Below are 21,802 nucleotides of genomic sequence, written 5' to 3'. Positions count from 1 at the left end.
GGATGGGTTTTTAATTCTTTGCCCTTCTGTGTCCTGTGACTCATCCACCGTCTGCTAATCATCATGATTATGTTTGGCATAATGACAGTGAGCAGACAGGTTTTCGGGAGGCTTGTTTATCTTTGCTGTCAAGACTGGACAGAAACACAGCTTTGCAGCTGACAGCAAACAGTAGAGTGGAGTTGTTTCCTGGTGCGGCAGCAACACAATTAGTGTTGTACCTAATTATAGTTTTTTTTCTGAATGGATAAATGAATTCTAAACAAAAAAATTTCTATTCATATCTATTGGAAAACCACTCGCGAATGACAGTAACAACCAAACAGTTAGGTTTTGCGATTGATATTAATAGTTCTTGAAGTTGTGCCACAAGAATCACTCTTCGAGTTAAACCATTCATAAAAAACACTGTAAGCCATTGGGGGAAAAACATGTAGTCCAATGAATTGTGTGTACGAGTGTAATTAATCGCTCTTGCTTGCATAGTTGTAAATGCAATACACTCCATAATAATGTTGTATGTCACTGTCCAAAAATGTTTAGTCATAGGTTGGCTGATTTGGGGCCCAGTATGTCCCTTTGTAGGGTATGAAAGAAACTATTTCAAACTCTTGGTGGATTTATACCTTGGATTCACTAAGGTGTAGAAGCATCTCAGCATACTACAGTGGTGTGAAAAATTATTTTAATCTTTCTTGATTGTTTTTTTTTTTTTTGACACACTTAAATGTTTCCCATCATCAAAACAATATTTGTCCAATCCATCACACAAGTAAACACAAAATTCCTAAGAAAGAAAATAACCCAAACTTACATCATGGCCCTGTGTGAAAAGGTGATTGTCCTAATACACTGTAAGTATGTTGATTCAATCCTTTAAAATTAATTAATTTGGACTTGTACATCAGTTACACATGATTATAATGATTTTTATTTCAACAATCCCTTCTTCTCAAAAATGACATTTTGAATACCACATTTTATTTGTGTGCAACCAATATAGATGTTCAAATTAATTAAATTTGAATGACCTTTTTCACTGCAGTCTGGTGTCAAGAGCACTGGAGCAGGTTCTCATCCAACATGTACATTGCTGCCTTCTTCCATCCTTCAAACCTGACAATCGCGAGAGATTCGTCAATTCTGCCACTGAAGAAAAAAAAAAAAATCCCCAATATGCGACTTCAGAGTGCCAACAGTATTGGCCAGATGATGAGCAGTGCCTGGCATTGTCATCAAAGAGTTCAATCTATGTCTCATCGTAATAGAGATCTTTGTCTCTTATGGTCTGGAAGCTTTTCCGATGCCTCTAAGCAAACTCCAACCACATGCATTTGACTCAGGAGTGGCTTTCGTCTGACATACCGTACCTGGTTGCTGGATGGCTGCAGAGGTGGTTTTCGATATTTCAGAGCGACTATTGGATTCTTGGTCCCTGACTAAGCCTATTCTCCCTGCCTTGATCGTTTCGTTTAACCAGGCGGGCAGCTCTAGAAGTGTCCATGTTGTTCCAAAATCATTCACTGAAGGAGATGAAGTATCTATGTCAGTGCTTGAAAAGTGAGGCGTGTCAGTGTCACAAGCAGCAGAGTTGCCATGGTGAGCAAAGCTCCGTTGCTTGATTGGTAGTCCTTGATGATCAGAGGCAGCTCACTTTTTGTTTCCCGTCTCAGAACAGAATCTAGCTGCAGCTGTCAATTCTGTACCTCCTTTTTCCTAATGAGTTAACGGTCGGCTTCCTCCACTCATTGGAGAATGTGTGTATTCTGGTTAGCTCTGCACACCTGCAGTGTGTATTTTTAGAAGCGTGGGGATCTTCTGTTATGAGATGAAAGCACCGGGGGGGGGGGGGGGGGACTTTACACATGACATTTACATGCCATCATTAGCTTTGCTGGGTGTGTCTGAATTTGTCTGTGTAATAAATATTTAGCTGTCTCACACTCAAGAGTGACATTTCTTTTATTTATATATTTTCCACTCCACAAATTTACTAAGTGTTAAACTTGAAGAATTAGGAGTAGAGGAGTTCTCCCGGATTTGCTTTTCATGCGTAGCACCATTTACTTCTATTCAGATGAGCGTAAAATAACCCACACTAGACACTACTCTGTTGCCCCTGGTTACAACACCCCCCCCCTGCCCCAAGTGTCATTCTGACATACTGTTTCCATAGCAACAAAGATAACCCCTGCTTAACCCAGGTAATTAGTTTTGGGTCAGAGCCTCACAGTTTTATCCGGTCAAAACGCGGCTGAATGTGCTGAAACAAAATGAAGACAAAGTTAGGTTGTGTTTCGAAAATTTTGATGGATTGTTGGATGATAAATGGGGATCATTTCCTGAATTCATATTTAACATATTAATCTTGTCCCAGTACGGTGGCAGGATTTCTTGTGAGGACATTCTGCCCTACATTATTTACACTTGATCGTTTCTAAACTTAAATAAAAGTTGATGACTTTGAGTGAGATCACAGCCAATCAGGGGTCTGCTGTAACAATGTTTAATTTGTTTAAATGAGTGGAAATTTGACCAGCTATAGTGCAATGAGTTTGCAGGACAGCAGTACTTCAAACAGAAACTAGCTTAGTACTGTGTACTATGGCTTTGTGTGTGTGTTTGTGAAACCCATGTGACTGTCACTAAACAACCAGAGTCTGTTTTAGTAAATAATTTTAATCTTATCCACATTCTCATTTCATGTTGCATTTTCCTCCTGGAGCTACCTACTTCTCAATTCCAGGATCACAGGTGATGGGATATTTCTGGCAGAATCAGATGCTGTTGTCATATTCTCTCAGCTGGCGCACAGTTGAACATCTGTCACAGGCACAGCATAATTTGTTGTAGCATTTCCAGCAGGTTGAAAATCAATTGTTGCTTTGAATTGTCCAATCATGCAGTGGTTTGCAAATGTGTTGGCTTCACTCTTCCTCGTCTGTGTTTGTGGTTATCATGTGTTATCTATGATCCATCTTATTATGCCAGAATTACTCCAAGTTCTTTATGACCCTGAGAAAGAATATGCATGAACAAAATGTTTTATGCATCTCGTCTGATCACACTGACAAAATGACAAATGACTCGGGTGACATTGAGAATTTTGATTGCCGCTTAATAACTAGCTGCAATTTAGTTTGAGCACACACATACAATCAACGCCCTGCTGTTAATTGGTCAACTTAAAACGATCAGAAAAACATTAAAGCGTCAAAGTTTAACAGGCGCTGGAGAGCAACTTGTCAGAATAGTACTTTTTCACCAATTGCTGCCTTAGGAGGGTAAGTAAACATGCCATGTATCATTATTACCGCTTTTCCGATGGCAAAGGTTTGGTATGGCCCCATTCATTCTCATAATTGTCGCTGAAGGCATTATTAACTGTGCCAAGAGAATACCTGAGAGTATTAAAACATAATCAAGGTCACTGTGTTTTGGATGAAAAAAAACAGTTTTTTTTTTTAAACTGGAAAATGGTGGAATAGGAAAAATAGACGTTATGGTTGCCTTTAGGATGCCTATGAAAAAGATATAGAGTACATTTTAGCCTACTACATACACCTAAATCTCAATTTTGCGTGGACTTTGGGGTCCAGAATTTGGGAATCACGTTGACCCCCGAAAGCGCGTTGTATAGAAAGTCTTGGGTTTTTTTTGTGGGGGGTCTAAAGGCATGTTTTTAGGCAGCCGAAGGAGTCATTTGTTACATTAATTTAGGTCAGGATGTTGTTGGGTAGCCGAAGGGGTCCACACACATCGAAGTCGTGTCGAAATGTTACTGTCCTTATTGTTGCCCTTGGCCAAGCAAAGCAAAACAAATGTAAACTACTACTAGTATAAGTAAAAAAAGAGTCAAAATGTCACAATGCGTCCCTTTTAAATGTAATTTCCAATCTAGGGAAATAAAGTGAGGTAAGTCTCCAAAGCTTGGTAAAAAAAAAAAAAAGTGGAGGGATGCGATTGGATGAGACCGCATGCTCAAAGACCTGATGCTGTGCTCCCATCTACAAAATAATTAGCTGGTGTGTCTGGCTATAAACGACGGTTAAAATCAAACGTCAAATATCCTCACAAGCCTAAACGCCCACACGCAATATCTGAAATCTCTGCTCAAACGACAGGCGACACGTACCTGGAGCTCTCTGATAATGGTTTTCACTTGAGCCTTACCATTTGTGTGACTTGCACATATGTGACTTATTCCCACCTTGGTGGCTCCCTGTCAAATGTTCTGGATACTAATCTTGGCTCTGACCTTTCTGTGTGGATTTTTTTTTATGTATCATCCATGCTTACAATTGGTTTTCACTTGGTAGTTTGGTTTCCTCTCATTCCGTTCTCAGTGCTTATCACAGGTGCTGCACAAGGGACAATATTTAATTTATTTATTTCAATTTATCACCTTTTTACTGATACTTTAATAAATTCCACTTAAACCAGGAACATGTTAGTCCATTTAAGTATGCAGACGATATTGCCGTGGTTGCTTTATTAAAAAAGAGGCACTCAGCAGGAGAGGGTTTATAGAGCGCGTGTACTGTATCTTCCCTCCAAAACTGATGTGAGCTCCTTAGAGATCAACGTAATGAAAATTAAGGAGCTTCTTATTTATGAAAAAAAGAAAAAAAACAGTACAGCCAGTCCTAATGAGAGGACACATGGAAATAGTTTATAAGAACCTCATAAAGGGAACCCTAACTTTTAATATGGCAAGGTGGATTGCACTTAACATTAAAGGAAGAAATAAGTCACAGAGAATAGGAAACCTCACCTCTTCATTAAGCTGTCGATTAAAGACTTTGTCTGTTGTTTTTCATTTTGCCTTTGAGATGTTTTTGCATTTATGTTGCTGTTGTTTTCTGTTGCCTATATTTGAGACAAATGACAAATTACTCCACCTCGCACTCAAAGCCGTGGTAGGTGACAGCTAAACTGGCCAACGGTGGGCGTAACACATTACGAAAGTAACATTAATACAGTATAAGACAAAATTAAAGATGCCAATTAAACCATTTACAATGTGCAAAGTATGTTCTACTCAATCACCGTGAACAGAATTTCTTTTCAACAGAAGTCAGGCAGCGCACTTTTGAAACCACTTTTTTTAAGAAACACAATTTTCCCTCCACAGAAGGCTTATAAGATAGCTGAGAAGTCATTGTTGGTCAGACCATTCAGTGTCATGGTTATATGAAATAAAAAGCACCTTCAAAATACAATCAGGAACCAAAAGCAATAAAAAGCAACATTTACAATAGAATTGTGAAGCGTTAAGAGTCATCGTGCTTTGCAGATATGATTTGAAAATGAATGGGCCATCAATGGCAGTATGTAAATTGTGAATCACTCTGATTTTTCATTCGCTAGCTGCGCTGGCTGATGACGTCAAGCTACGGCGGCCATCGGATAAACTACATAACATCCATTAAATAAGAGTCTGACAACATGCTGGTCCTACAAGGTGCCTGTGGGTCAGAGGTTCCGCTGTTTGAGTCTTAGTAGTTTTGTTTTGCTGCTGCTGTTGTTTTGCTCTTGGCACTGAAACTCAACAAAACCATGCTGGTCTAAGGCTGTATTTGTTTTTTTTGTTTTTTTTCGCTCTGTGCCAGGTACTATTTGCCGCAAAGACTGATTTAGTCACCTACTCGGAAATGACACATTGCACAAAATGGTCAAGCCATATAACAGCTAACAGAGGCCATAAAAGTAGTCACATAAAATCAGCCTGTCTAGTTGTACAGATTGGAAATCTTCCACTGCAAGTTCATTAAGCTGCAGTGTCGCCCATGACACCATGTTAACAACAACAAGGTGGAGCCGACATGCTAAACTGATCTGGTTTCACAAACTGACATTCTATTATCTGCCATTAAACACCAACACGCTGCATTAAAAAGCACCGTTGTGGGCAATGGCAGTCAATTATTGGCGGGTGAAGTAGTATATCTGGCTGTTAACAGGAACCATAAAGCCATTTGTGCAAATGAGTCCCCCCTTAAGGGAGCAATAGAGGCTGCCAGTTGGTTTCAGATAGTTGGATGTGCAGTGAAGGAAGGCGTTGAAATATATCTGCTTTTAGTCCGCTCTAAAAAAAAAAAAAACACACACACAATTATCTCCCATCAGAGAGTGGGAATCATCAGCGGGGTAAAACCCCATCACTCAACCCCCCCCAAAACACACGTACACAAAGTTCCTCATGAGCCTGTAGCATAAGACACACCATCTCCTCTCAATAAATCTGCTGCTCAACATTGCTGCCGCACTCCTCTAATAACATTATTATGTTAAAATGGATTGATGATGTTCACATCTCATGGTATTCTAGTTTCCGTTGTGCAACAAAATAGATCTTCTCGATCATCTCTTCTTTTCCAAAGACAGACCGACGCAAGTTGTTTACACACAGGAAATTGTCTTTCACTGAGCTGATGAGATATAATCACAAAGAATAATTGTATTTCGGTTCCAGTTCAACTTTAATTTATTAGGTTTTACTTTGATCATGGTTGAAATCAAGCGTGTTGGTATTTTTAGGCAAAAACGATCAGCCCTACCATTGTGGCCTTCAAGAGAGTTATAGAAGACACAGACCTTCAGACAAAAACCTCTTCACAATGCAGTTTCGCATTAACATTAAAAGTAATTCCCTGCTCTGTGTTGAATATAAAATGCGCAAAATCCTGAATATTTAAAATGGAGCACACTCCCTCCTTGTACCTTTCTGACTCATTGGTCTTGCTTCTGGACAGGTGCAGAAGTTAAAATGTCAATTCAAAGAGTTGACATGCTTGACATTTCCCTGACTATGTTCTGACATGATTCATCCAGTGAATGTTAAAATCAAGACAAGAGGACATCACAGATGACATTTAGGGCACTGTATCAAGATATTGTGCTTTCACAGAGTGGACATAGTTTTCAAATAGTAGTAATCATAGTAATCACTTGATTGAAAATTACAGAGGTACAATAGGGAAATCATGCTGAGTGTGCGGTTTGGAAAATTATCCTTACAAGAGTAATTAAAAAATGTAGCCCGCTATATTATGTGTGCTGTAATTTAATCAGATGTTCTTCCTTTTTGTTAAGTTTATTTTTAGTCTTCAAGCATGTTTCAATTTATGTTTATTACAATTACGAATACATGCGCAGTACATAAGTTAGTTATCGCACTTTACTTTTTGCAAAATTTCTGTTACAGCCTGAGAACACAAATAACTTCAAACAAGACTTAAGTTGGTCACTATTATGACAGCACTTCTACTGCCCTGCTATATTTGAAACAACATTTTCCCACATGTGTTTGGAAGATATTGAAAGATACGGCTTTTTCATCTTACCAACATAGACCACAGCCCAGAAATATGATGAAGACAGATGGGCGGATGGGAGATTATTGTCACATGTATTAAACAGCCCGCTCCTCCCATAAATGCATGCAGCGCTTTCATTCTTTTGCCTCATCAATTTTCATCCACATCTTTTCAATTTTTGGTATTACTAAATTCCACACACGAATATTTGGTCCAATCCTAAATTGTGCAACATCATAACCTCACGCTTAACCATGGTGATTCAACTATAACAGTTGTACAACTATCATGAACTTGTAGAAGCTTTGAAGCCCAAATAAGCTACAGCATGTTTCGGTGTCTCGGTACCTAACCAGTCTGCCTCTATGAATATGGAGAAGCACAACAAGCTCATTGAGAATGATGCTTGAGCAGATGCTGAGTGAGATGCAAAAATGTTTTTTGGTATGCGTGTTCCTGGCAGGATGTGGTGATTGATTGGAGGAAAAAAAAAAACTGACAGATCAGTGACATTTACATCAGTGACCATTTATCATTTGAACACAGAGAGGCAGAGATACGGTAGGTTTAAGTTGGATTTGGACTTGGTGGAATAAAGACAGACAAGAAAATGAATTAGTGTCTGCGTGTGTGCGCGTACATGCATGTGTTTTACTAGTACAGCAGGAGAAATATGGCGGTGTCCTCGTTTTGAAAGCAGGGTCAGTTCCCCATTCATCCTGTTGCTATGACAACCCATCATGCAGAGCCCCAAATCTAATGCTTAAACAGCATGAGGGAAAGAGAAGACTTTTTTTGGGGGGTGCAAGATCAGAACTAAACTAAAAAAAAAAAAAAAAAAAGGTATGTTTTAACCCTCTGCGACAAGAATTGTAATGAGGAAATGATAAGAATGAAGAAGATGAATGAAGAAGATGACGTGACGGCAGGGACGATACATATGTGCTTCCTTATACTTTCCTTATACTTTTCCACAGGAAAAAAAAGACTTACCCCAGAAATCGAAATAACGCTCGCTAAATAAAGACGCAAAGAAATCTCTAGTTAATTACAGCAAAGTGTGATAGCTATTGCATTACTTTGCTTGCTTGCTTTTTTTGTCAGTGATGTAGGTAGTTTGTATTTCCATATTTGAAGGAAGAGGCCTTCAATTACACTTTGAGGGCCTTTTCATTCATGGTCCATGAATAAAATAAGAAGGTATTCTGCATTATAGTGCCCTTAAAGTTGTCTTCATGAAATCTAAAGGGCCATATTGGACATCATTTTGTTTCATCATTTTGAGTTGTTGTTGTTTTTTATTTGATGGGCAAAAGTTCTGTTATATTTTATTTGATGTTTTTTTGCTGGTAAGAAAAGAAACAATCAAAATATCTGGTAGGAAAACTTATTTTCAAGGAATATACATGGTTGGGATTTTTTTTTCCTGATTACCTTTTTATATTGAATATTTTATCAAACATATTTTATTATTTTGTTGACCACGTCTTTATTGAGATACATACTGATATGGAATTATCGCCAAGCCCTAGCAATATGCAACATATCAGTAAGCCAATATACAAATACCCTTTCAGCAACTGTTGCTTGGTTTTGTGCTTTGTGATTGATTGTAAAGTTTTCTAAGGTCAGCTCGAAGCGTTCCTGGACCAGACGCCCAGAATGGATTGTATTCATAATTCCTCTTTGTTTCACAGCCAACCCACAACATACGGTGACAATAAATTGCCACACATTTTGCAGCATTTGTTTAAAAAATTGCTTTAGTTAAAGTATACGCCGACAGGCAATTTAAAAAAAAAAAAAAAAAAGGCCCCCTTTCACAGCAGCTGTCTGATTCTACTCAAATTGATAGTAAACTGTCATGGGAACATGCCATTTTACAGCATATCACACTCCCAAACACCAAAAACATCATTTCATTTCCCACAATGGTGTTTATTTAATTGTAGTTTTGTATCAGTTTGCTGATACTTTTTTTACCAGCTGTGGGAGATGAATTTGGTTTTAAATGTAATGCGGAGCAACAACCACATCAGTGTTACACAAGCTTTTCATTACCTTTCTCATTACATAACTGAAATCTCAATTGAAGAACAGCAGATGCATTGAGTGACCCAGACGAGCGAGGATTTAAGGTGCTGTCGATCGGTTTGTCCTGCGGAATTTGGGAGTACGGTACTAATACAGCAAATGGGTAGTCTGCCTTTACCGCCTTTACTGCTGCTCTGCTTCCGCTGTTTTACTAGTGAATTCTTAAGTAGGTTCTCCTGGGCTTGCTGGCTGCTAACAGTAAATTGGGTCACTGCTGAATTAAACACCAGTGCCTTGGTTCTCAATGCTGCGCCATAGAGTGCGAGGTTGGACATAGTTACGGCCGTCAAGTCTGAATAAATAGCTGAGCCCAGGCGGAACCGAAAACTATCCATTCTGTTCGGGAGAGCTGATGCCATGCTTCACCCAAATAATGCCTTGTGTGAAAGCCACGTTCTGTGCACTTTAGCAGACCGTCCGATTGAATTTGACAGCCTCCATATAGTTCCTAAGGATCAGGAGAAGAAGGAAGTGTGAGGTGGAATTTTATTCGAGCTTTGTTAGAACCTTAAAGATGTTCTGACGTCGCTAGGGTGTCCGTGAAGATATTCACGGGGAATGACAATTTGGTGGCAGAAAGTCTGTCTGGAGTTTAAATACTGGCACAGCTGGTAGAATTTGAATTATGGGCAATATATTCAATGAATGCTTTTATTATCATCATCCCACTTGCCGACACACAGCCGTGAGTGAGATGGTTTGTGTACAATTCTTTCTTCACAGCAGTTTTCTAAGTGCATGAGCCCACTCCCTTAGCTGGCGGTGGTGGTCTCGGGATGCTTTCATTGTTGACATGAGATGGGACTAATGGGAGTGTTCACATGTGCACATGCTGTAAGATCAATATTTAATTTGCCACAGCTATAGATGCCTCACCTCTACTATATTAAAGTTCATCCCATGTTGATCAACGTCTTCTTCCAAAATACAACCTGCTCTCTCGAGGCGCACTCACTCGCTCTGTGAACAATGCTGCGATTTTCAGAAAGGCGGGATGGAAATACGGTTTGCGTTGTGTAGGCAAAAAGTGGACTCAGGTGCAGGGAAGGAGGGAGAAGACTGGGCATCATGAGTCATCTACCAAAAATATTTGATCAAAAACTAAAGAGAAAAGGCAAAGAAAAGATGTAGAATTATCTAATACACTCTTTAAAAAACGTATGTTTCAAAATGACAAACAAACTCAGGAAGAAAACAGAACTCACCCCAAAAAGAACTGCAACATGATTTAGGGTGACATGACACGTGACAATGAGCTGACACATACTAACAGAAAACAAGGAATTAAATAAATGCAAATTGACAGGAAAACAAGATACTCCTGGAGACGCAAGTGGCATGGTGGAGCTGATTGGTTAACGGGTAAAGACAAGATGAAAAAAGAATGCCTGGTACCATCAGGCATATGCCATATTATTATTAAAACAAAACAATAAACATTTAGATCAATCAATGTACTACTTGGCAGGAACATGTTAAAAGGGTGAAATAGTCCCTGGACTGTAAATACTAAACTTACACAATGACTTTTATTTTTTAGAGGTGTTTAAAAATACTTATGGTGCCCCCAGAAAACTGTAGAAGGGGGAAAGGAAGCCCACTTTTACCCGCAGCACCTTTAAGTTCCACCTTTTGTGAAGCTGCAATCCCTGTGGTTTTCTACTGTGCTGCAGTAGCCCCACAGCTCAACCTCCTGCATCCATTCAAGCACACTCAAGGACAAGCACACTTTCAGGGCAGGGAAATGAATATTTGATATCTAGCGCTGCATCATGTGGTGAGACAATCAGTCATATGAGCCGTGAATCCAGGAAAATCCCCTCCCTTGCTGCAGTCCATCAGGCATAGAAAGGCTCTTAATGGATGGTGATGAAATAAAGAAAAGCAGATGTGCATTTCAAGAATAGTTAAATAAATGACTCTCCAACATGCAGGCATGCACACACACACACACACACATACACACATGGAGACACACTCTTGGACAGATCAGTGAATCAAAGCTTTAGCTAGATTATAAAAGACCGTAAATATTATCCAAACCACAGAGCAGTACATGCAAAAAAAAAACTGAATTTCAATAACATTGGGTTTCATAAAACGAGCACCAATCCAATACTGTTTTGTGACCTTTTCAAGTGCTTTCCAAACAGCCTTGAGCTTTTGAAACATGATCGACATTGTACTCACTCAGACAGGCAGCAGGAGTTTGGCTAGTTTATCCTTGACTGAAAGCCACGCTGGATTGATTTTATGGCATCTTGAAAAGGAATTGACAACTAGAGCCATACTGTGTATTTGTATGACGATCCAAGAAGTAATAGTAGGTAGGATGCCTGTGAATTATTATTTCATTGAATCGATTGCAACTGGACTGTTTTGGGTGATGTTTTGCCTCTTGACTTAACTCTAACTTACTAGTTACTACATCACTAGGGTTGGTGTGGAAAGGGTGCACTGGATGAGGAAGAAAAGAGTGACAGACCAACAATACTGTAATTCCGTATGTATCAGGGCTGTCTGAGAAACACAGACCGATTTTCAACTACCAGAAAAGCAATTTGTTGTATGTGTATTGAGGAAAACTAAGCAACTATTGATCAGGCGCATCAACACTGATGAGCTAAGTCAAAAGGTCAAAATTCAGCTCTGTACCTCAGAGAAAAGTATTAGTAGCATCACAGGAAGGTAGTAATTGTCCAAAGCCAGAATCGAACCCTGCACCTTTGAACTCACCTGCCATTCTCAGGAACACACAATTATTTAGTAGAAGTTTCAGTTGGATATTTAAAGCCCTCCATTCAACTGTTATATTTTCATATATTTACTGTTGAATAAAACCTTTGATTTATGTCCATGTGATGCAACGACAAAGAACTACTCCTCAATAAAAAAGTTATTTGGAGCCCTAAATAGTGATGCTTGCAAAAGAAACTGTCATTTGCCCCCCTCACATCATTGTTTGTGTGTGTGTGCATGTGTGTGTGTGTCTCCTTTAGATGATGGTAAACTCTCTCTGGATGAGTTCCAGGCTTTCTTCTCTGATGGTACGCTGAACGAGGAAGAGCTGGAAAAGTTATTTCATACCATTGACTCTGATAACACCAGGTAAGCATAAATACGGCATGCGTGTTTTTGTGAGTCTGTTGCAGTTGCTCCTTGTAGACCTCCTTGATTGGCTCTCATTAAATCAATGTATCGACAAAATATGTTGAGCTAATCAACCACCTCTATTCTGCAATCAGTAGAAGTGATTGTGAGTGACTGATCAGCATTGGCCTTGAGCATTTACACAACAGCGCTATCTTGAAAATGTACATTTATAAAGAAAGCCAGGCAGACCAGAATCTTATTGCTGTTGTTGTTTAAGTTTAGAATTTGATATAGCATGCAACATTAACAATCACTACTGCACGCCACGTTTTAAAGTCAGCGTGATAAATGCCGATGCAGACTGATGATGTGTCTATTAACTTATCTGGCTGTTTGAAGCAGGTGTATTATTAATCTACTCCTTTGCAGACAAGAAAGATTCTATTCATTTTATTGACGTGTGCGTGACACTCACACATTAGGACTCGCCATTACCATATAAAAGCTAGAAAGGAATTGATTCGCTCAAGTAAAACCTAAAATGATAGTGTAAGCATTTCTTGAGAGAGCAGGAAGTTGATAAATGGTTGAATGAAGAGGGATGAGCGTATCAAACAGCTTCTTACCCCTCAGCCTTCATCCATCTGTCATTGTTTCTTCTCATCTTTACCAATTTTAATTGAGGGATAACGTAACAAATTCATTCGATGATTTCTTATGGTCATTGAGAATAATGACATGATGACATCAAACAACAGCACTGTGCCATCTTTGTGCTGCGGTGAGCAAATTGTTTTAGCGCTCCTCAAGTGGCAAAATTATCATGAAACATATTTTTGTTTGTTAATGCACTATTGCTCATTAAGAATGACAAAAGTCTCTCGAAACTGATTGACCAAATTTTCCCATTTGGATTCTAATGTTTAACTCAAATGGAAAAAGAGTAATAAGCAATCATCTATTTTCACTTTGCATCCAGATGTCCAGTGCAAAACATCTCAAAAGTTCTTCCTCTTCCACTCTATATGTACATCTTCACGGAAAGGCCTGGATCAAATTTGGTGGGGCAGATAATTACAATATTTGCTTCTCCAAGTGGCTCCATCCCCTGTGAAATAGCAATGAAAAAGTAATTTTATTTTTGGAGCGTCTCATGGCATTTGTATTATTTACTGAACAATCATTCAGGCACTGAGCAGATGGTGTCCTTCTTTCCATCTCCTCCTCTACTGCATCATTGGTTACAAATTTCTCAGTCTGGCTATGTCTTAATTCTCTTTTTTTCAATCCATCCGTCTATGGCTCATCCCTGTTAATCACGTTTCCTGCTCTAGCAGACACACAATGAACCAAACCTGATTATTTCCAAGTGTGTGTGTTTGTGTGTGTGTGTGTGTGTGTTTGCATGCTGAAGCCTATCCTTTTCTAACCCTGCTCTTTTCCGTTTCCACTTTCATTCTCACCTTTTACATTGCCGCTCCTGCGATGTCCTGTGCTGCGATAGTAATGTTGACACAAAAGAACTCTGTGGTAAGTATAATACAAGCGCGCAAACACACACTCACACAAATGCTTCCTTCAATTGCTCAAACCAACCTTTGGTGACCACTTTGTCACATTTGACACACTAAAACTAATTCGTCAATGAGTAAAGGCAAGCCAGGCAATTCTGTATTGTTATAGGAAATTCATTCATCCATCTATTTTCTGAAACGGAGACTATCCCAACTGACTTCGGGCAGTAGACAAACTGGTGGGCAGCCAAACGCAGGGCACACAGAGATAAAAAAAAAAAAAAAAAAAAACCATTTCTAGTCACAATCACACCTACAGACAATTTGGAGTGCTCAATTGACCTTTCATGCATGTGTTTGAAATGTGGGAGCACCTGGAGGAAACCCACGCAGGCAGGGGGAGAACATTCACACTCCACACAGGAAGGCCATAGCTGGAATCGAACCTTGCACCTCTGAATTTAGAGGTGGAGCAAACCCTATCGATTTTGCACTGTTGTTCACCAGGGCACTCATTAAAAAATGTAATTTTAGTCAAAAACAATTTATCTTATGTTGTCAAATTTATTCACAGTATTAGTCATAGTTAATGCTTTATTAAAAGGCTAATAATAATTGTGTCCACATATATTTTTGTTTTCAGACTACTTTGCGAGGCACATGGGAGACTATGAAGGAGTTCTGGCCTCACTGGAGACACTCAACCTTTCCATCCTCAAAGCCATGGACTTTACTAAAAAGGTAATGCACATGCATAACAATGCAAATAAAAATAGCTGAGTTGAAGTTAAATTCTACCAGTCTACCTTATAATGAATGCTCATGACCACCAGAGTTCAGATAAGCGCTAAAAGTGCACAAAGGAAAAAACTGTTCAAGTCTTCCAATACAGCAAGGAATCGCAGACCACTCTAAACCTGCCTTTATCAGACTCCCTTGACGCAAAAGTGTGCCCTGCTCATCCTCAGAGAACTTGTGGTTCACACCTCTAATGGCAAGACACAGAGTGCATAGCTCGGGGGAAGTGTCGTCACTCTTCTTTCTGCCACTGCAGGATGCAAAAATGCAAAATCCCTTTTCATAACACAAACTGTATTTACCACACTCGTCTCGCTCTGCACAGGGAGTCGGGAATAATGACATGCATTCACATTGTGGGCTACTGGAAAATATCAAGATGTCCATTTTGTCTCTCGAGTGTTTATGTATTCATGTCTGTGCATTGTGTTGTGTGTCTACGTGCATGGAAATCAGTCATCCTAGTTTTTCCCTCAAGCTATAAATAGCAGCTGGGCCACAGAAACCTCCCCTATCCAGTTGATGTTCTTGTCCTTTGGCGTGTGAGAGAGAGAGAGAATTCAGTCCATTGTCTTGGATCTGCTCTGTATGTCCCTATATCTCTATCCACCAGCTCTGTCTTAATCTTTTAACTTGAGCCTACAGCACAGCATGCATCCAAACACACACAGCATCAAGCAGCACACACACACACCTACGAGTATGGCAGAGAGTATTAGATTTGCAAAGTGAAATTAGAAAATATTTGTTTCATTCTTTCATTCATGAAACACTGAATAAAATCTGTGAATGGGGGTGTATGTGCACAGTAAATTTCAAAGTAAAAAAAAAAGAAAATTCTGAGTGATGAAACTTTATTAGGTTTTTAAGTAAGCCTGATTTCCCAACTGAACCTCCTGCCACCCCTTCGCACCCCCCCAACCCCTATGTAAAACTGTCATGAGCTGCCATTAATCCCCATTATATAGTTCTATTACTATATTAAAAAAACATTTTGCAGATCATTGGGATTAACCTGCCAAAAATAGGTCCTCAACATGAATAAGATGCTCCTCAAATAAAATCGCTGCTTTGAAAAATTCCTCCTCATAATTCGACCGTTGGTTATGCTGTTTAAACTCGCCGTAGAACAGGTCAAGTGGTACAGAAAATGGATAAATGGAAACATATCATTCTTACAGAAACCTATCAAAATAAACCTATAACCTCAGTAACGTGGGTTATCTTGTGTAACGTTGCCAATGATTTTTTTTCCTATAAAACAAAAGTAGAGAAGAACCAATAGTGGTAATCCCATACCTAAGAAGCAAAAGAAGGTGATAACGATTGTGTTTTTGTTTTTGTAAAGCATACGTGACAAACTGCTTTTACGAGGAGGACATAATTGTTCTTTTATTTCATAATGTACTGTGCTGTGATAGCTGAAACCTGAGACATCACTTTCAGTTAGATGTCAGGTTTAAGACATTCCTTCTAAAGAGTGACGCAATGCCACTTACCATATGAAGCATATTGTCACGTTAATGCACGTTATACGAATCACTGAGTGCACATTCCCAAAATGACAACATGATAAATGATTAAGATTGAAGACAATAGTAGACAGGGAATTTGTTCGGGAAACATTTTGAAAACACTTAATGACGAGACTTTTTTCACCTTTCAAAGACATCAAACTCATGAAGAAATAAATTGTCTACAAGCTCTTTCAGCCACTTATCTCTTTCTTTTATGGTACTATTTATGTCAGAGGTTGTGCTGGAAAACAATTTTAATTGGCTGTGTAGAAGGAAGATTTAAGTAAAAGTCCCTCATATGTGTGTGCGTGTGTGCGTGTGTGTGCATGCGCAAGAATTCATTAAATCTCCTGTCTTGTATAAATGCTTCCTTTAATGAGCTGTATATTCTTTTTCTTCTGCACTTCAACACGTACGCACACACGTTATCCTATCATCTTATTAACCATTTTTTTCTAAATCTGTTCTAAATCTGTTCCGCCTGTTATCCTATCATCTTGTTTACCATTTTTTTCTAAATCTGTTCAGGAAATTGTAAAGCATCCTCCTTCACATTTTTGGACTCCTCACTTCCTCCTTATCATTTTCTCATCCTTCATCTCGACTCCATTGCCTGCCAGAGCCTCGACCTCATGCACGTCACCCTCGCCTTTCATCCCGAGCATTACGGTGAAATAGATCATGATGAAGGAGGATTTCAGTATACAATAACGTGAGCGGGAAGAGCAAAGGTCAATCAATAGAAGAGAAATGAAGGTGAAGAGGGGTTTAGTTGTGGTAAAGAAGTAAAGATGGGAAGGAGAACAGAGTAACACAGTTATACAAGTTATACACTTAGATTAGGCAAATCTCAGGGCACACCACCAAACAAAGATTCCGGGTACTGATAATGATCTTGTCTTTATTTATTCAGTTTGTGTGATATCTGGGCCTGTTTAATAGCCACAAAACTGATATGCTCACAGGAAGCTGTGATTTAAAATTGTATGAAGCCGTCGAGTGCAGAGGTGTCAAACCCAAGGCCCGGGGGGCAGATAGGGCCCGCCACATCATTTGATGTGGCCCGGGAAGACAAATTCTGCATCAAATTCGTGTGTCATTACTAGAATTGCAAATTGTCTTCACTTTTAGTAATATCAGTTTTTTAAATATTTGACCAGTTTTTACTCGTTTGTTTTGTAGCTTTTACTGTATATAATATGAGGTGCTGATACATTTATTTGGGTTGACAGTTATAATGGACCTACGAAAGAAGCTATGACGACAATGCGGCCCGCGAAAAAAATGAGTTCGACACCCCTGGTCTCGTGCCTTGGTTGGGATTCACCTCTCTAAACTATGTGCGTCCATGGGAATAGTTGCATGTGATTGATTGGTTAATATCCAGGATGTAACCACCTTTCACCGTAAGCCAGCCGTTATAGACCTCAGCTTCCCTTGACTCTAACCAGTGTAGTGTTCCGAGAAATGTATGAAAGGAGGAATCAAATCATTTCGACATTGCCACCACGAAGGTGCTCTCTGAGTTGGAGCAGCAATGCTACAAAGGAGCAGCCAGAGCTGCACCACTAGCTTTCGAAAGACGCATGCCTACTTCTTGTTTAATCGTTTAAAAGACTATTCAAAACAAATCCGACTTGATCGAGAAAGTCAGCACATACTGTAGTTGCGAATGTGAATGACAAATTCTTTAGCTTAGTGTGTCAAGGGAGAACGCTGGCAGAGTTGTTGTCAGCTGGGTGAGTTGACTGATGAGGTTACACCCAAGCATGAATAATGCAGCATACTTTGGGGTGAAGAAGAGAGAGATGGAGCTCGGTAATTGGGTGAAAAGAGAACAGATGGAGGTTTCGACACTTAAAGATTTAATGCAATGGCACTTTTCTTTATCATTACTCTCTTTTCCCCGCTTTCCCTTTTCTGTCCTCCCATCATTTACTTTGAGCATCTTCAGTCTTTTTCCACCATGCTGCCACTTCCATCATGTCCTCATGTCTTCCCGAAAGCCCATAAGGCTAGCACTGTACTGATACTGTCAGGTTGTCAGTTTTGTGGGCATGTCGTCTGATTGGGAATTTCTGACCTGCTGGTAGCTATTTAACAACTTTCACACTCTTTTAGCCACTTGCTGATTTGTTTTTGCATAGCTGTTTAGGAGTGCTAGTTACAAAGTTCATCATTCTCTGTTAACCATATGTCACAGCCATGCTGTCCATTTCAGAAATTTGCTGGGTTACAATACAATGTAGTCTTTCAAAAATCTTTTTGTACTCACATCCACAAATTTATGCAAGTCGTGTTCTATAGTAAACATACTAAAAGTGGCAAGAGAGCTTCACACTTCACACTGCAGGTGACACCAAAGATGAAATATACAAACTGCTCTCCTTGTGATTTTTATTAACTAATGCATTCATAATGGCTTTAATTTAGATATAAACATACAACTGACCAAAAAAACTGAAATAACTTTTCACTATCTTTCCTTACATAAAGTCACATGCACATACATTATACATATATATATATATACATGTCCGCCTCACAGTTCAGCGGTGCAAGGTTTGATCTTTGCATGTTCTCCCCATGCTTGCAAGGATTTTCTCCGGGTACTCGAGTTTCCGCCCACATTCCAAATGATTAACCACTCCAAATTGTCCAGAGGTGTGATTGTGAGCATGACTACAGAACACTGTTTTGTGTCCATTGCAAGCTTTTGCTTAGGTTTTATTACACTGCCATAATATGAATGAACCAGGCATCTTTTATGTTACGAGAGTATCGCATGTTACGCTTCAAGGCCACAGGTGTGTCTGAAATGTTCCAGGACAAGTACGTATAAATCAATTTGAAGTCATCTGTTGTAGGTCATATTCCTAAATTGTGGCTTTAGATGGACTAATCCAAATTAGCACAAATTAATTGATTAAGATATAATCTCCTGAGAGGGCGCACTGCCCAGCAGGCGATTAATTTTTGTTTCCATATTTAGACACTCGTATTGAGATTGTTTTTTTTTTTATTAATTCATGAAATTATCAGGGTGAGGGGTACATGTGTACATGTGTCCGAGGTGAGGGGAGGGTAGTAGCCACGGTGTTGATAACTTGCACATCTGTGAAAGCACCATTAACACTAAAAGGTACCATATTTTCCACTGAACATATGTGGTGCATTATTAAGCGCAAAATATGATGATATGGATCCTGAACTGTTGAGCGACTGAAGTTGCACATCAAGCAAGAATGGGAAAGCAAAGCTTCAATATTTAGTGTCCAGTTACTTATGGGGTGTTGTTAAGAGGAAATGTGCAACACGATAGTAAACATGCCCCTTCCTTGGATTTTTGGAATGTTTTGTGGGCATTTTACTCAAAATAGGTGAATACTTCCAAAAACAGTTTGATCAGTTTGTCTTTGTAGCGTATTCAATGTAATATAGGTTGGAATGGAACTTGTTGCAATTTGTTTTTAATTGACATTTTCCCGACTTCATTGTAACTGAAGTTTGTAAAAGAGAAAGTGAGTCAGATGGAAAACTACAAGCTGCTGACTCTGGACTCTTATTTTTGTGATCAGTTTGTAGTGCAATTCTGGGAGGAGGTAGGACAATGCCCTCCCTCCCACAAATAGTAGTGTGACTATCCAATTAGCTATTCCGCCCAGTATGTTGATTTTAAAAATACAATAAATATATATTAAATATAATAATTCAAAGGCGAGGGTTTGATGCCCGTTGTTGACAGATAAGAATGCAATACATCATTCTGCTGTCAAATTGTCACTCGTCACACTTCTGCTGCGCCAGCCCGCCCAACTTGCCTGAAACCCATCTGACAAAATAGCCTTGAGCTGATATGAATATCAAGATCAATCGGCAATTGTGCCAACGGGCACATGCACTTCCTACAAAAATAGAGCACTAAACTCCTATTTGTCAGATGAAAAAAAAAAAGGCGTTTTCAGTGTACACTCTAAATAAGCTTTGCTATACTGTAATTGCTCTTATGCTACACCCTCATACTGCTTCTTCCCATATTGCAATTCTGCACACGTCTATCATACTTTTCCCCTCGGCCAAGTAGGCCCCATGGGCCCAGCTACAAAACCTGAGATAGAATCACTGTGATCTATAATTCACACAGATCACTGACCCAAGAGAATGTACACTTGGCCCCTTAACTTAGCCCGGCAATCAGCCCCTCTTTGCAATTTTATTAGCATTTGTGTGTTTGTGTGTCTTCCTGCACACATTTTTGTATGGAGTTCAAAGGAAGAAAGTCCCAATGTCAGTCTACAGTAGTTATGTGGTGATCGGTGAAGGACCTCTGCGCATCTCATCACATCTAAGAGGCTAGCTTCTTTGAAAACATTCACTTCAAGTCTCCCGCATCCAGCCTCAATATGGCCTTCACTAACACAACCTTTGGTATTGCTTATTACAAAATGAACGTAACATAATGAAATCGGGTGAATTTAATCTGGTCAGAGAATTGACTGAGCCAGCAGGATCACACTTTTGTGTGTACGTGTGTGTCTGTGTGTGTGTGTGCGTGCGTGCATGCATGCACATATTGCTTCCCTTACTATCATTGACCTACATATTTACTGAATGGCGTACAAGGACACCCCTCGCTGAGCATAAGCATACTCACGCTCTGATAGTTTATGGAATCGATAACAAGCTTTTAAAGGTAGATATTCTTTAGACAGAGAAGTTAAAATAGAACTACAATAACACTCCAATGATAACAACAAATAATTGTCATGCTTTGTGCCTCTTTTATTGTATCACAAAGCAAAGTAGTAATCCAATGTAGCGATGAAGTAGTATTCAAAACTTCAGCACCACACGAGTCCTACCTTTTTGTATTCATTCCGCATTTTTATAAATTTTCACATATGCATGTGGTTACCAGTGGTAGTCATTTTGCAACTGCATAATGATGAAAAAAAAAAGTGTTTTATGTAACCTAGATTTGCCATTCTCTAAAATACATATATTAAGTCCAAAAGGAAAGTATGTACTTTGCTTCTCCCATACAGTACATACTCCGTTGAAGGACATGAGACTAGAGAGGATGCTGAGAGATAAGTGAATTTAAATCCTCCAGAGGAAAGCCATGGTTTAGGGTACGCTCTGCCATTCTCCGCCATCCTGTAGCACACTCGCGTATTGCTGTTAATGCACTTTCTTTATTGTGCTTTTCAAATAGCTTCAGGCAATGCAACACCACATCTCAAACTGCTGAGGTGTTCTCTCCAAAGGATTCTGAAGCTGTTGATTTTTTTAAATGCGCCATATTGATGTGTTCTTTCTTGGCCAAGACAATCAATACAAAAGTTAATGTTGCAGAGAGTCTATCTGATCTCATAAAAACTATTGTTTTGTTGAAAAGCTTTTTTTTTTATTCTATCTTCCTAGATTCATATTAAAAGTAAGCAGCACAAGACCCCGGCTGCCCCTT

General features: G+C 39.3%; 1 protein-coding gene across 1 annotated transcript in view; it reads left to right on the top strand.

The window, feature by feature from the left end:
• necab2 (N-terminal EF-hand calcium binding protein 2) overlaps positions 1 to 21,802 on the top strand; it is a 53,123-nt gene that overhangs the window by 5,697 nt on the left and 25,624 nt on the right. Inside the window, exons 3-5 of the mRNA XM_061283884.1 lie at positions 12,413 to 12,521; positions 14,011 to 14,036; positions 14,664 to 14,761. Of these exons, the coding sequence (XP_061139868.1) occupies positions 12,413 to 12,521; positions 14,011 to 14,036; positions 14,664 to 14,761 (233 nt within the window). The remainder of the gene's footprint in view (positions 1 to 12,412; positions 12,522 to 14,010; positions 14,037 to 14,663; positions 14,762 to 21,802) is intronic.

This window comes from Syngnathus typhle, linkage group LG7, assembly GCF_033458585.1.
Source record: "Syngnathus typhle isolate RoL2023-S1 ecotype Sweden linkage group LG7, RoL_Styp_1.0, whole genome shotgun sequence".
NCBI classification, from domain to species: domain Eukaryota; kingdom Metazoa; phylum Chordata; class Actinopteri; order Syngnathiformes; family Syngnathidae; genus Syngnathus; species Syngnathus typhle.
The sequence above is the reverse complement of the archived record's forward strand: the minus strand, read 5'-3'. Positions and strand labels throughout refer to the sequence as shown.